General features: G+C 36.5%; 1 protein-coding gene across 2 annotated transcripts in view; it reads left to right on the top strand.

The window, feature by feature from the left end:
* Prr16 (proline rich 16) overlaps positions 1-17,278 on the top strand; it is a 189,056-nt gene that overhangs the window by 127,863 nt on the left and 43,915 nt on the right. Inside the window, exon 2 of one of the 2 annotated variants that reach the window (XM_090339680.1) lies at positions 7,319-7,427. The exons of the other annotated variant lie outside the window; for it this stretch is intronic. Within the exon in view, the coding sequence (XP_090195806.1) occupies positions 7,350-7,427 (78 nt within the window). The 5' untranslated portion in view covers positions 7,319-7,349. The remainder of the gene's footprint in view (positions 1-7,318; positions 7,428-17,278) is intronic. 2 annotated transcript variants of the gene reach the window in all.

Here is a 17,278-nt window from a genome sequence, read left to right on the forward strand (position 1 = left end):
GTGAATTTATTCATGGGTAGATGAATGATGAACCTAAATTCACTGAGATGATTCACAGGTAAAATTGCTTTTCTCTAACAGTTGCTTGAGTTTATCATTGCTAAATAAAAGCTATTAATATGGGGAACAATAATGAACTGAGAAAATAGTATGCTTTCCCTATTACCATCCAATGGTGATTCTTTTGAATTCCTTCATGAGAGAGACTTTCTAATGACATTTCTGCCTTCTTAGTGCTAGACCTGACATAGAGTTCAATAGTAGTTATGAGAAGTACAGGTTGGAAAAAGCTCTTATCCTTTTATTCACACTTATTTGAACAGTTTTATACAACTAAAGCATTTGGGGAACAAACATGTAACTAAAAGGACAAGGCAAAAATGAGAGGCTACACCTTTACCAAAAGCCATGATTTCATATGTTATGACTTCCAAATGCCTTTTGAACTTAGAATCTTAAGAGGGTCACCAGCCAAGAAATAATTTCAATTCTCTAATTATTTACTTATTACTCATGTTTGGTATAGTTTTTGGTCCATATATCCTCACAGTTTAATTCCCTTAGGCTGTCTGATTGGTCAGCCCACTGAAACACCAGTCTTCTAGTGCAGGTGTTCCAACACCTTTCTAGTATTTGGCAACAGCTCCTTCATTTCCAGAGACTGTTCTAACCACCAAACTGTCTTGCTGTATTTGTGTCAGTTTCTGTGAAAGAGTTGACCCTCTCATTTTCCCTTTTGTTCTCTGATTACTATCCCTAGAGCCAGGCCATTTTTTTTCTATGAGAACAAAATACTATTTGAGTAACATTCAAACAATAGTTTAGGACTCAATATTAAGAAAATTTCCAGCCCTTACATTTTCAGAAACAAAAGAAAAGTGCTCCATTCTAAAAACTTCATTATCTATAGCCATGCTTTCACTCAAAATATTCAGTCCTTCATATGTACTTCCTTCACAGATATGTACATGAGTTGATTCTCTTTTCCATATATGTGTAGGTTTCCATTGGCCAATACCATCTTGCCAATCACCGTGATTTCAAAAGGTTAAAGTAAATGTACTATTTCAAATATTATCTAGATTCTTCAAAATAGTCTCCACACATATTCCCACCTTTCCACAGGACAAAACAGAGAGAGGGTACAGCAGGCAGGCAGTGGTCACTGAACCTTGGAAATGCTGAAAAGTTCACCCCACCTTATCATATGCAGGATATCAAACATTAGTATCAGCATCTCTGAGATTGTGCAAGTTATAACACATTATTTCCTGATCAATATATGCATAGAAATTGTGATCTAAGAGATTTCCTTGATCATTAGTAAGTAATGACTGAGAATAACATGCTTGTGAGGCGTAGATGCTGTACACCACCTGAATTACATACACCATCAGCACATTTTGGTTTTAGTTATTTACAAAGAGGCTCTTCCACACTTTTCCCGGGGCCAGTTTCAGACTATGATCAAACTAACCCTACCTCTGAGTAACTGAATTATGGACATTAGTCATGCACCTGTCCCATGCTTTTAAAAGTTAGGTCTGTGTTACTAATCACATCCTTGATTTAGTGTTTTAAAATGAAAGGAATATCAGTTGATATTTAGCTATGTTTATCATCTGAACTTGGAGGTAAGTTAAGGATTTATAAAACATATGAAATAAGTTTGAAGAGGAAATCTAGTGGGAAGAGTAGATGACTAAAAAGGAAAATGTGAAAAATATAGCCAGAATATTCAATGTATATATATGTGATTTCAAAAAGTAAGAAATGGGGCAGGGAGTTTAGAGAAAAAAGCCAGAAATGGTGCTGTGGCTCAAGTGGTAGAGCTCTAGCCTTGAAAAGCCCAAGGACAGTGCCTAAGCCCTGAGTTCAAGGCCCAGGACTGGCAAAAAAAAGTAAATGGGAAATGAGACTGGGTAGGATCGGAGACTGATGCAGAGGTTAACTCAAATCAAGAAGCACTGTTCACTAAAATGAATATGTTAAGCTGTTAAGTGGATTCACTTGTACAGCCTTATGAATTTTAAAATATAAAAAATAAGATTCATATTTGTATGATATTAATAGGCAATATCCATGGAAAAAAGTTTGGAACCACTTGTTTGTTTTCTCTATTTTTGAAATAAATAATATGAATTCACTATGAAGTTGCAAAAGCTATCTGATATGTTATAAAGACAATATTAGAGTTAAAATTAAGGTTTCTGAATTTCATATTCTAGTACAAAGTTTAAATTAACAGTTAATATTTGATAATTTACTTGTTCAAACAAATACAGTTCCTAATACTTTTAGTACATATTATGATTCAGAAAATTCAGGATGTAACTTTCCTGTATTCTATTTGGTGTGGCTTTTTTTTTGGGGGGGGAGTGGATCATGGGGCTTGAACTCTGAGCACTGTCCCTGAGCTCTTCAGCTCAAGGTTACCATCCTACGCCTTGAGCAATAGCCCAACTTCTCATTTTCTGGAGATTAATTGGAGATAAGAGACTCTCATTCTTTAGTGCCCAGGCTGGCTTTGAACACCAATCTTCAGATCTCAGCCTCCTGATTAGCTAGGATTACAGGCATAAGCCCAGCTTTGACGTGACTTTTTTTTTTGCTAGTCCTGGGCTTGGGCTCAGGGCTTGAGCACTGTCCTTGGACTTTCTCAAGGCCAGCACTCTACCACTTGAGCCTCAGCACCACTTCCAGGTTTTTGCTATGTATGTGGGGTACCGAGGAATCGAACCCAGGTCTTCATGCATGCTAGGCAAGCACTCTACCACTAGGCCAAACTCCCGGCCCCTGACATGACTTTTATGAAAGAAAGTGAGAGAGAGAGAGAGAGAGAGAGAGAGAGAGAGAGAGAGAGAGAGAGAGAAAGAAAGAAAGAAAGAAAGAAAGAAAGAAAGAAAGAAAGAAAGAAGGAGAGGAAGGAAGGAAGAAGGAGAGGAAGGAAGGAAGGAAGGAAAGAAGGAAGGAAGGAAGGAAGGAAGGAAGGAAGGAAGCCAAGTCTACTCCTTTTCTGTTGGAATAAGTTCTCCATTGTCCACAAGCAGAAATAATCTTTCTTTACCTGGATAGCATTGGATTGATGCACATATTGTTTGAGGAGGAAATTGGCCATATATTTAGAAGTGACCTTCTGTAAATATTTCTTGAATCCACAGACATTGTCCTCTCTAATGGAATAGTTTATGCCCTCTAGATTAAATTTATCAAGCACTGACAAAATCCCTTAAATTCAATTACCACTTTTATATAGAAAAGGTTCTTAGCAAAATGTTTTCTACAAATGAGCTCAGGTATAAAAAAAAAGATAAATCATCTAGAGATATAACTGTAAACTTGGTCAGTGAAAATACACATGATGTATTTTCAGTGTTTTCTCATCATTAATATAGGAAATATAAATAAAACATATAAAGCATTTTTTGCATTGAGCAAGAAACAGTTTGTCTCTAATATAGCTGCTGATTTTGGTTATGTTGCTATTTCCTGAACATTCTGAGTGGCTAAGTATTTTCATATTCATAAAACTGTGTACCCTCCAGTAAAAGGAAACAATAATTTGAGGAGTTGATTATCAATCACAGAAAAAATTAAATATGATAAATGAGTTCTTTAATTTTTGTCAAGCTAAAAATTAATAATTTGAACTAATCTAATGCTCAATTCACTTGACATTTGTTGTGCATGCACTTTGTATTGGTGATGTGATAGAAACAAAGAGAAAAATTTAGAAAGATGAAGATCTATGCTTGATGTGCTCAGGCTGGAAAAATACTTCAAAAAATGTGAAACAGTACTACTTGCTTACATAACATATTTTATTATATAAAATATTTGCTCTAAGGTAGTGATAGCATGAATATTAGTATACTGAGTTTTATGAGATAAGTCAGAGGATACTAGAGAGGGGCTACAGCTATTGCAATAAAAAGCTACAATAACGTATTTTAGAAAAAGAAGGAAACTAAGTCCAGACTTAGACTTTTGGTGCATTTATTATATTTGTAGTTCTTTCATTAAGGAAAAACTTATTTGAGTTTAAACTGTTGGAGTAATCTAAACTGCAGGAAAAAAAATAAAAAAGGCCTCTTCTAAAAGGCAAAGGGAGTGCCTTGAGCCCTAGGAGGCCTGGAGTCCTTAAAGGTTTTTCAAATGCAAATAAAGACTAAAGTGTTAAGTGTTTAAGTTAAAAAGTGTAAAAGTTTTAAAGAAAATTACAAATGGGTTTCTGAACAAAATTTGAGAGTGAAGTTGTCCTAAATGTTTGTTTCAAAAAACAAACAAGGAAAATTAGGACTACCAAAATGGTTGCTTAATTGCTATTTAGCTTGCCCTTGTAAGTATCTTTATAGCAATCTCCAGCAGGCCCATGGAGAAGGACAGCAGATATAATTCAGATGTGATTTTGGCCCTCACCAAGTTTCAGGTAAGATCATGCTTAGAGACTATTTCTGAGCTGACCACCTTGTTGCTTCTAATTGGAGTAAAGTGGCCTTTTGTAGGAATCATTGATCTGAAAGCTGCAGTTTTGAGCCAGCCCGGGCAAAACAAAGTCCTTGTGAGACTGTGGTGTCTAATCTGGCAGCAGAGTGCTATTAAGGCAGAGTTGCTTTGGAGCTCGAAGTGGCAGAGTGCTAGCCTTGAGCTGGAGAGCTGAAAGACAGCACCCAGACCCTGAGTTCAAGTCCAGCAACCAACAAAGTGAAATGCCAATGGGATGTGTATCCCTGTGTGGAGAGACACTACTGGGACAAAAGAAATAAAGCATCCAGATGCAGAAAGCCTCTACTTGGATGGCAGAGATGGTGTCAGATCCTATAGTCACTTGTGCTTGGCCATTCAAAATTAATCAGAGCCAGAAGGTCATAGAATAGTTTGTAAGCATGCCTTACTAATGCCTGTGCCTTTCATAACTGGGCAGGAACTTGTCAATCATCTGTGATAGTGGGTAGTTTAAAGTCCTAACGGAGTGAAGTTTGATTTGACACCAGCCACAAATTCAGGAAAGTTTGTGGATCTGAGGCTTGTGTCCCCATTGATCTGTATATAGGCCTACATAGGTAACTGAGGCATTGTTGGGGTCGCAAGGATTAAGTTCCCCAATCAAGAAAATGCCTTTGCAAATGGGTGCTAAGTAGGCTAAACTATTGTAGCCAAAGAAGGTTTGTGCAGTTGTTATATGTTTTATATGACTTCCAGTTTGGAGTAAAATATTGCTCCTAAATGTAATCCTGGCAACCTCTTGATAAGCTTTTTAGGGTCCCTAGCTAAGGATAGAGAAAACGCCCCTGAGTCAGCTTGAAGAAGTTACAGAAGCTGAATCTCCACCCATCAACCCCTTTTAGATAAAGGGACCAGAGTCATTTTTGGAAAGTGAAATTAAATTTATGGGAAAGAGTAGTAACAGATGTGCAAGAGTGGAGACTGCACTTGTGGGGAATGGCTACAGGTTCAAGTCTTCTATACCTGCCTAGAGAATCCTAACCTCATTAAATCTGGCTAAATGTGAATGAGGGCTATAGTCAGGTAAACAAGAGAGAAAAAGTTTAGTAAAGAAAACCTTTGGAAAGGAATTGAGGAAGCAGAATAGTTTATGGATAAGGGAGGATCTGAAAAGAATTGTCTTATGTTTGTTCTACAAAAAGGGAGAGTGACAAATCCTAGAGAGTTCCTGTATGTAGTAGATGGTATGAGCATTATCTTAAGAATGGAGATTACAAGTAGAATTGGTAGGTATGTAATTGAGTTAGCCATGATGCAAGCTGGGTCAGGATTGGTTTACTGATGTGGAAATATTCTTTGTGCCCACCTGAGGGATTGTTAAGCATGCCTCCTAGTTGTGAGAGCTTTTTCTTGGGTGCAGAACTGGGAGGGCATGCTATATGCCCCTCCAAACCAAAGAATGCTGTGTGCCCAAGTCTGATAACAATTGTTGGCCCCCCAAGCCATGTGTTATCTCAGCTGGCATTGTTAACCATGATTCAATCCAGTCCTTACAGGCCTTACAAACTGATCTGGGGACATGTTCATCATTTGGTTTCCAGTACCCTGGCACTCAAGTGAAGCTACACTATGATTCCCAGCACTCCAACCACTGTGAAGGTAGCAGGAATGAGCTACTGTTGTTCATCACTCCTAGGTGAAGACAGCGTGTGAGGATCCTGGACTTTCAGACTCCCAGAGAATTCACTGAAGTCCCTACCTGAAGTTGTCCTCCAGAACAGAAGAGGACTAGATATATTGTTCCTAGAGGACTGAGTGTAGCCCTGGAGGAGAATGTTGCTTTTGGGTGAACCACACTGGAGTAATAAAAGATAGCCTGGAAGCTGTAAAGAGGAGACTAGATGAGAGAGAAAGGGAGAGACAGGGGTCTCAAGGATGGTATGAGAGATTGTACAACTGGTCCCCCTGGGCAACTTCTCTAATCTCAGCCATTATTGGCCCACTGGTGATTATTTTAATGTTACTGTTGATTAGCCCATGTGTAATTACTGAAATGATGTCTTTAGTAAAAAAAGAGGATCAGAGTTATAAAACTGATGATCCTACACACCCGGTATAACCCCATTTGTACTAAGGTAAACTAGTCAAGGATTTGACTAGGCTAAAAGAAAAGCGGGGAGTGTTAAGGGGAGCAAGGAGTGTTGAGGGGAGGAGGGACTGGCGCCATCTGGTACAGCCCAGCCACCTTGACCTCCCCCCCCCCATGAGGAGGGATATCTGCTTGGATGGGGAGGGGGCCAGCTTTGTCTGGAGGCCTTTGCAATTTGCGCGCCAACTCCAACTAAGGTGATAGGTAAATTCAAACACTGGGCTGTAACCCTATTTGCTACCTGCGTGTGGCTGGAGCTGGCTATGTGATCCTTCTGTGTATGTAACAATCCCATCAACCACCTGTATCCGGCCAGGCTTGACCGCATGTCTTTGGCCCTTAAAAACCCGATGTGAGGGCCGCTCAGGGTCACAGTGTCAGCTCCCGAGTCTGCACTGTGTTCCTGGCCGGTCAGTTCATCATCTATTTCCCCTGGCCGGTCAGTTCACCATCTACTTCCCCAATAAATTCATCTTTTTATATGAAAAAAGCTACAATAAATATTATGGAATAATTATCTGAATTTCTGAAGAAGAAATATATTATAAATTGACAAACCATGGCAAAGGCAGTGGTTCTAATTACATAGTTAAAAAAATAAGAAAAGGTGTTGAGAAATTTAGAAATCATGCAATTTCATTTTAGCTCATGAATGAAACTGATCATAAGTTTATGTATTATGCACCCTCAGCTCTAATCAGCAATCAAAATTCTATGATGCAGATCAGTGAGCCTGCAACAATTGCAGTGATGCATGAGAAGAGGCTGGAGAATGCTACTTCTGGATATTTTTGTTCCAGTGCTATCTGTTGAACTTCTGTGCAGAGAATGGGTAAATTTATATTTTCCTTCTATCTCCCTGGCCAACCTCCGTTAATATTTTAAAAATTTTTTTAGGTGAATCCGTTTTCTATTCTTTATTTGTTCTCTTCCTGCATACAGTTTTTAATCCCACTTCTGATGAGCATCATATGGTTTCTTAGTCCTCTTCTGACTAGTGTCATATGGTTTCTTAGCTTTAAACATCAACCAACTATATGTAAATGACTCAACTTTATATTTTTTGCTTTGACTTCATTTGTAAAACAATTCATAGTCTCTACCAATGTTTAACTGTTATGTTAAAACAGAAGCTTAGACTGACTGACCTGTGCCACTAGGCAGATGTGGAAGGATTACTTGAATCTAGGAGTTTGAGATCACTTAAACAAAACAGCAAAACCTTGTACCCTCCTCACCTAGTCTCCATTATATACAAACAAGATACACAGACATGCACTAAAAAGATCAAGAAATGCAGAATTCCCTGTGGGCATCTCTTTGTCCTTTAGTTTCTTCTTTACCAATAGATCACTTCATCTAACAAGTGTGCTAGCCCCAAATGCTGGATCTTGCTTTCTCCTTTTTATATCTCACATATACAAATTTAATGAAATCTGACCTGAAATAAACTGCAAGTCCTTCTTTACACCATCTTCCTACTCAACATTAATCCTGCTCATTTTCCACTTTAGAAGGACTTTCCTGTACATGACATTCTAGCCACATTTTGCTTCTTCTCTTGTTTTTCTATAATTAATTTTCCTCACTACAAAATACTTAATTTTAAAATATAAAATGATTCATGTTACATTGGAGACTTTCCTGCCTTCTCTGTTACACAGGCTCTGCAAGTTTTCCTGGCCTTGGCTGCTCACCTTGTGATGAATCTGAGGTCAGCTCCCCTGTTCTCTAAACCCATCCCCCATTAGCTGCTGATATGATTGTCCAGCATTTTGTCACACATGTTATTTCTTTGTTTTTTTTTCAGCTGCCTAGACTCACTCTCATTCTTGGTGAATGAACATGGGTAAATCTCTTATTATTCTCATCCGGTCTCATAAGTCATCTTCAGAGGAGCCTTGGCTAACAACCTCACCAGAGTTTCCAAGATTAGTGTACCTCTCCTTTACCACACTGTGGCCTTCTGATACAACTCCTTCCTTTATGGTCCAGCCTGTGGTTTCTCACTCTGGAGACTCTTTCCATGCTTTTATAATCATAAGCAATAAAATAGGGGCATCGTGATAAGGGATTCTATAACTTACACTGATTTTTTGTGATACAACTTGCTTTGGAGTGATTCCCAATGGAGTGAAAACCTATAGACAATTGAACTAATTCTGATACTGTCTTCTGACTGCAAAATACAACAAGAGTACAACTGCTAAAAGTCAGCATTGCAGATTTGAACAACTCACATTCTTTCAATCTAGTACTTTGTGCATGATTTCCTTTTGGATCTTTAAATGACTATGTGACAATTAGAATTTATTATGAAAGAACTTAATGTTAGTACTTGAAATAGTATGTAGTAAAGAGAAGGAACAATAAAAATAAATATTGTTCCAAGGATATTGTTGACAATATAGTTTATATCTGGGAATTAGGGATTAATGATGAGTAAGATTTCTGTAGAAAAATGAAACATGACCTGAAACTTTTCTTTGATTGTAGATACTTATTTTAAATTTCTATCTATTCACAGAGCATATTGGCATTTTAAAATGGTGCTTTCTTGTACTATAGGATAAGGAACCATCATATTAAAAAAGTTCCAACCTTTAGCAACTAAGTGGAAAGTAAAAGAGATGCGTGAATGTGAAATTTGTTCTGCAAAAATGTGCAGAATTGATTAAAACAAATGCCAATATCATGAGGGGAAGTGACAAATGCTGAGTTAAATAAATGTGATCAAGTTTCTATCCTTCACAACTTTGTTTGGTTCTGTTTTGTTCTTATCTAAAGGGTTGAAATCTGGGAATGGGTGCTGTCCTGACCATTTTTGCTCTAGGCTAGCATGTCACATCTCCATTTTCACCTTTTTGGTAGTTAACTGGAGATAAAATTCTTACAGTCTTCACTATCTAGGTTGTCTTTCAACCACAGTTCTCAGATCTTAGCCTCCTGAGGAGTAGACAGGATCACAGGCATGAGCTAACAACACTCAGATATCCTTCAAAACTTTTAATGTGTCAGTAGGGATAAATAGGGTAATTGGGCAGATTATATCACATTATACATCTCAATGTAACATCAATTTCTACCTAAAATTATAATAATGGGGAAGGTAAAGGTCATCTACTTGTAGATTTCAATTTTTTGCATATATATGTCTAATATTTGTATAGTTTACTAGTTAAAAGTGTGGAAAAATGTCTTCCAGGAAGGGTGCACATTATATAATAATTCACATGATATATTTTTCCAAGGAAGGTCTGGCTATTTTCTAAATTGACACAATGGCAGAACAATTATAAAACTGAATTATGATACCTCATTTACTTACCTGGAAGCTTTTAATTTTCAGTATTGGATTTATGTCAAATGGATAAGAAAATCTAAGATGAAACTGAAAGTTATCATTTAGACCTGCCGGTTTCAATTCACTTTAAGGAAATATTTCCTTGTGGTTACACTAAATCCAACAGAATGAACCAAGGAAATTGGTCAGTATAAGGAACAAACTTACCCTGCTTCCACAAGTCTTTTTAAAGAACGTTTTACTGTTACCAGATGTTTCTACTTTAACCCTAAGTAGTTGCCCAGCATGCTTGTGAATGCAACTCTAGAGCCAGATTGCCTCATTTCAAATCTGGAGATAGTGGTAATCATACCAGATTACTGAAAGCTATAGTTTTGTAATTTAGGTAGTTATGTGACTTTGACAATACTACTCATCATCTCTGAAGCCTAACTGTCTTGTCTGAAAGTAAGGATTAAAAAATATACTGTCTCATAAGAGTGTTACAAAGATTAATGAGATAATGTTTTTTTAAAAGTTATTAAGTGTACCTGGTCCACATGTACACCTTACAAATTATTAAATGATACATAGTTGGATTTTCACTTTTATTTTTTTAATTCTTTTATGGATCTAATATGATGTTCACAAGGATGTGATTACTGGAAGGACTTCAGTGTTCAATGGTGCATATTTAAAGTAGTATGATTGCTACTTTCTACCTAGATTGGCAATGTTGTTATCCTCAAGCAAGTGGCTATTAGAGATTTTCCCTGTACTAATTACTATAATATGGCAAGACTGGGAAAAAAGTATTATAACACCATCTATATAAAAGCATGTTGCTCGAAAATATACTTTAACAATCAGGAATGAGATTTGTGCTGCTTAATGGGAAAGTAGATTGAGAGTTTTTCTAAACATCAAGCTTGGTGCCAGTGACTTATCCTTCTGATACTAGCTACTCAGGAAGCTGACACATACAGGATTTCAGTGCCAAGGCAGCACAAACAGAAAACTCTCTGAGAGATTTCATCTCTGAAATAAGTACCCATAAACATGTCCGGAGGAATGCCTCTGGAGGGAGTACAGCTGAGTAAAGAAGCTCAGCAAATCCGAAACTGTGCGTTCAAATCTCAGTACTGGCAAAGAAAGGAATGAAAGGAAGAAAGAATGAAGGAAAGAATGAAGTAAGGGGGAAGGAGGGAAGGAAATAGAATCAGAAAAAGGCAAGCAGGCAGGATGGAACAAGCTAACAAAGGAAGGAACAAAGAAAAAAAGGATTAATGAAAGAGAGAAATGTTCTGAACATAGTACTCATTTATTTCTAATATTGTCCTGGGGTATAGCTGTTATGATATACTGTGCTCAGTGTATATCCAATATCTAATGACATGTGTTCTTCAAGACAATTAGAATCATTATCCTTATTCCACAGGGAAGAACACCATGAAGTTAGTGACTTGCCTAGCTCAGAATTAGAGGGGTGGAACCTCCTAGAACCTGATTCTAGAATTGTGTTCTCAAGAAATCTGCAGTCTCCTGTGCTCCTACAAATTTTAGAATAAAAGTTAAATACATACGAAGTTTAAACATATACCTTGTATTTATCAGTATAGACTGAATATCTGTTATTTAATGTGAAACAATCTTTTCAATTTTATCGGCTTTTGGAATCTCTATATAAACTTTACAAATTTGAAATCACTAATTTTCTATAAAATTTGCAGTATTAAAGGTAAGTGAGTTTTTTTGGTCGTGAGGCTTGAACTTTGGGCCTGGGCACTGTCCCTGAGCTCTTCAGCTCAAGGCTACCACTCTACCCCTTGAAACACAATGCCACTTCCCATTTCCTAGTGGTTAACTGGAGATGAGTCTCACAGACTTTAGTGCCCATGCTGGCTTTGAGCCAGGATCCTCAGATCTCAGCCTCTTGAGTAGCTAGGATTACAGGTGTGAGCCACTGTGTCCAGCAAGGTAAGTGATTTTTAAGCTATATAACAAAATAAATTAGCAATAAAGTTGAAATTGGGAATTTTTATTTACAATTATGTACTAATTTTATTTCTCTTGGACATGATAATCTGAAGTCTAATTCAGAAAGTAAATTAGGTTTATAAACTTAATTTAGATAATATATTCAAATGTAAATGATCCAATAAAAATTGTATCATGTTGGTAGAATTATGTACAAGACAGATCTTCAAAGTATAGAAGAAATACAAAACCTATAAGGCATGTGGATAATAAATACAATTCACTTGTGAATAACACACATTTTCTATGGTCTAACCTTTGGTTTTTCATCTAATTCTATGTTATGAGTATTAAGGGCTTTCATTTATTTTCCTCATTTTTGACTAGGCAACCAAGCCCAATAGAAATTATGCCAAGCCATATTGCTTTCCTATGCATTTTTACATTTAAGAAACGCTAATTAATTCTTTAGAGTGATGGTATATGTCATAGTAGGTTACTTACCTCGATATTAACTTACGGGTCTTTTTAGCATATTATAACTTGATGGCAAACAATATGGAGTTCAAGCATGACTTCTGTTATACTTAGATGTGCATCATCAGGCATCATCTAATGTAACAGATGGAGGAACCTGAGTGACAATAATGTTTAAAAATGGATAATGGGTCATTGTTCATTCCTTGGCTATAAGAATTGGAGAAAGAATTAGAAAGGTAGAGTAAGTATTTAGTTGATTGCCATGCAGGAAAACAAAAGATAGCATTCTGTTGTTTTTACACAAGGTATTATCTGGACCTGATAGACCTTAGTTGTTTCTTAGGAGTGTTCTGTAGTATTGATGTACAAAGGCCCTAGATCTCAGTCTATTTGTTATTAACTCAACAGCTTACATTGAAGAAAATATTCAGACTGGAGTTGTAGTACAAGGCCCTGTACTAAAAATCTCATTGACTTGAATTCCAGAACTCACAAATTCATTTCTTCTCTTCCATTTTTAAAGGAAATAAGAGGAATGTACATCTTATTTTAAACAGTTCATTTTGTTGTGCTCTTCATTTTGACCAGCTTTCTCGCATTTCCATGCTGTCCTTTTCCTCCTGTTGAGATCATTCCTTAGAGTAGCCTGGCTCCTGTGGGCATTCCTTGAACATCAGTTGTTTCCTGGGCACTGGAAAATAATGTGTAGATATTCTGATTTTTTCTTTTTTCCTTTTTTATTTTCGTTTCGTTTGTTTCCTGCTTTTAACTTTATGTTATTTTTTACTCAGAACCAATGTGCTGACAGTAAAGGAATAAAGATGGATATCTTTTTTGTAAGGCGGCATGCCTGGGGATTATGTAAACGTTGTCCTGGCTACATTTATTTTGTCTTGAAACAGTTGTGTGGTTTTTTTTTTTTTGATAGACGTGAGACTGAGTTGGGTGCCCTTAATTTAAAGCATATGTAGGAGTCATTCTGCAGATGTGTGCTAGAGAAGTCTCAGTTCATGCTGAATAACAGATTCTGTTTGTGCTGTGTGCTTTGACAAAGTCTAGCACAGTGCTTGTTAAAATCTATGAAGTAAGCTTGTGGGAATCTTTTCCCTTAGTAAGGCTTTAAAAAGGAAAGAATAAAAATATGGACAATAGGGATTAGGTGTCTGTAGAATAAAGCAGACTTTTATCTTTTGTTGTGTGGATTTGTACAATTCACAGAACAAAAGATAAATATCAACTTTACCCATTCAATACTTTTATTGATTGGGAGGAGGTGGGAGGGGCAAAAAATGAGAAGGGGTATTAAGGTTCAAGAAGTAATGCACCCACTACCTGATAAATGTAACTGTAATCCCTCTATACATTATCCCTACAATAAAATACAATAAAAATTAAAACAAAACAAAAAAAGAACTTCCAAAGGCAGAACCTTATAGCTCTCTTTGGTGAATTCCCTTGGTTGAAATAAACACACATTTTAGAAGTCACTTGAGATGTTTAACAGGCACATTAAATATTCTGTATACATCTTGAGGACTAAATCAATGTTAGGATGTTTTCATTTTGTCTACAATTATCCTAAAATTATCCAAAAAATTAAGACTACTCTCAATTTAAGAATCATTATAATGGTTATTGTCTATACTAATAATAATTAGATTTACTGGAATACTTTCCAATTGCTTTGTCATGCTTTCCAATTGTAATATGTAACACTTCCTTATTCATTTATTTTTCCTTTAGTCACTGTACACTTTTTTTGCCACCTTTGGTATTAGTTTGAGGCCTCTCCTTTTGTTATTGTATAAGAGGGGTTACAGGGGCCAGGAGTTTGGCCTAGTGGTAGAGTGGTTGCCTAGCATGCATGAAAATCTGGGTTTGATTTCTCGGTACCACATACATAGAAAAAGCCAGAAGTGGTGCTGACGCTCAAGTGGTAGAGCTTTAGCCTTGAGAAAGTTCAAGGACAGAGTTCAGGCCGTGAGCTCAAGCCCAGGACTGGCAAAAAAGGAGTGTTACAGTTATATAAGTAAGGTAATAAGTACATTTCTTTCTGCACAGTTCTACCCCCTTCCTCATTTTCTTCTGACTCCCTTCTCCCACAATTTGTGAAGTTCTTTCAAACATAGGTTTTTGTCAGTATCGCTGTTACATTGGTTCACCCATTTCTAAGATTCTCCTTCCTTTCCCCAAGTCCAACAAACTTATATACAAGACAAAGGACACTGAAACTACAAGCAGTAAACAGAGGAAAAAACCAGAGAAGAGAAAAACGAAAGACAAAAAAATTCCTTACAAATGGGATAATGTCATTTTTTTCTGATGGCAGCATAGAATTCCATTGTGGATAAATATCACATTCATCTTGATCAATTCCTTAAAATTAATTGATTTTAAATAAATAATATCCATTATTACTGTAGGTGTTTCATTGTGATATTACATACATGCCTATAATATATATTGGTTAAATTTACTCTCTCTACAATTCTTCCTTATTCTTCTCCCTTCTTTGAAAACAATTTACTAGATTTCACTGCATGCTGTTGAGGTACTTTGAGCCTATGCACCACTTCCTCACCCACTTCTTTCAATATTATCTCTCTGATTTCTACCCTTCCTACATCTCATCCACATTTTACGTTGAAGTCAGTTACATTTAAATTTATTGTTCTATATTCCTCATGTGAAAGAGAATATATATTATTGTTCATTTGATTTTATTTAACATGATGCTTCCCAGATGATTTTGCTGCAAACACCATTCAATTCTTTATGGCTGAATAATACACCATTGTGGATATACACTTTATTTTCTTCATCTATTTATCAATTGATGGACATCTAGACTCATTTCATATTTTGTGTATTGTGAATAGTACTATTGTTAATGTGGATTAGCAAATATCTGTAATGTATTCTGACTTATTCCTTCAGATACATACCTAGGAGTAGTATAGCAAGATTATATGAGAGTTTTTTCTTTAATTTGGAGGAACTTCCATAATGGTTTCTATAAGTGACTATGCTAATATCCAAATAACCGTGTATGAGAGTTCTGCTTTTCACCACCACTTGTTATTTTCTTGATGATAGCTCTTCTGACTAGGTTGAGAGAATCGTATATCCAGAAAATTTGGGATAACTACAGGGAAAATCACAGGGGAAAAGAAAACACTTGAAGATATACACTTAGATAATGTCTTCTGAACAGGATTCTCAATTGTTAAGGAAACAGAAACAACAATTAATAAATGTCATTGCATCAAAACTAAGACTTTTTTTTACAGCCAAGCAGTTATTAGAATCAACAGACAACATAGAAAATGAAAGGCTATCTTCAATTGCTATGTATTGCATAAAGGATTCATATCCACAGTATTATCGAGATTCTAAACTACACTAAGAGAACAAAGTATCTAATTTTTAAATGAACACATGAAGTTACTAAATAAATACAAGACTGGTACATGTGTTGAAAAAATGTTTATATACTTAGTCACAAAGGAAATTCAAATCAAAATGGCCCTGAGAGTCCATCTTAACAAGTTCCCAAAGTTCCATTATAATTATGTTTATAAGGTTATCTGAGAGGTTTAGATCTTCAAAGCCATTGGGATTTTACTGATCCATCTGCAGCTTAGCAGGGCAATGTAGTTTCTCTCCCTCCCCCCCCCTCCTCTCTCTCTCTCTCTCTCTCTCTCTCTCTCTCTCTCTCTCTCTCTCTCTCTCTCTCTCTCTCCCTCTCTGTCTCTTTCTCTCTCTCTCCCTCTCTCTCTCTCTCCCTCCCTCCCTCCCTCTCTCTCTCCCTATTTTTCTCTCTCTCTCTTCCCCTCTCCCTCCTTTCTCTTTGCTTCCTTTGTCTCTCTCTCTCTCTCTCTCTCTCTCTCTCTCTCTCTCTCTCTCTCTCTCTCTCTCTCTCTCTCTCTCTCTCTCTCCTATGTAGAAATATACAGAGAAACACACATAGAGTGTATATATCATACATACATACCAACATATTTTATTAGCACAACACACTCACTCATTCTCTGATTCTGTCTCTCTATCTCTGTTTCTGTCTCTCTATCTATTTCTCTGTCTCTCTCTGTATCTCCCCCCTCTCTCTCTCTCACACACACACTCACCAACATACTATAACTATGGCCTGTGGTCTATAACTACCTTAGGAACCTTTGCACACCTCTCTTTCTTTCTTTCCTTCTTTCTTTCCTTCTTTCTTTCTTTCTTTCTTTCTTTCTTTCTTTCTTTCTTTCTTTCTTTCTTTCTTTCTTCTCTTTCTCTCTCTCTCATATATATACATATATATGTATATGTATATGTATACGGTGGTGGTGGTTGTTTTTTTGCCACTCCAAGGGCTCGAATTCAGGGCCTGAGCACTGACTGTCTTTGGACTTTCTCAAGGGCAGAGCTCTACCTCTTGAACCACAGCACCACTTCTGGCTTTTTCTATGTATGTGATACTGAAAAACGGAACCCAGGTCTTTGTGCATGCTAGGCAAGCATTCTAACACCAGGCCAAACTCCTGGCACCATGTCTATCATTTCACTAGGGAAAAAATAAGCAAACATTCACAAGATTCAGTTTATAATTGTGATGCCAACATGGATTGTTTGATTTGTGCAAGTCCTACAGTCCTCCTTAAATATATTATTTTAGAGGAATTGAAGTATGTATTTCATAGATTTAATGCTCTGATTGTAACTATACAATTCACCTCTAGTAGTTATAAAATTATTGCAACTGATTTAATTTCAAAGATCTATATCTAGGAACTTAATTTAGCATATGTATTTATCCATTATAACATTCAAATGAATAATTTTCCCATTATCTCTTGGTGCTTAGCCCCATTATACTTAATGATTACTTATTAACTTACATTAGAGATCTAGTAATTTGATTTAATTAGTACATTTTAATGTATAATGTTATTTGG

Source organism: Megascapheus bottae, chromosome 10, assembly GCF_031878675.1.
Source record: "Megascapheus bottae isolate mThoBot1 chromosome 10, mThoBot2.hap1, whole genome shotgun sequence".
NCBI lineage: Eukaryota > Metazoa > Chordata > Mammalia > Rodentia > Geomyidae > Megascapheus > Megascapheus bottae.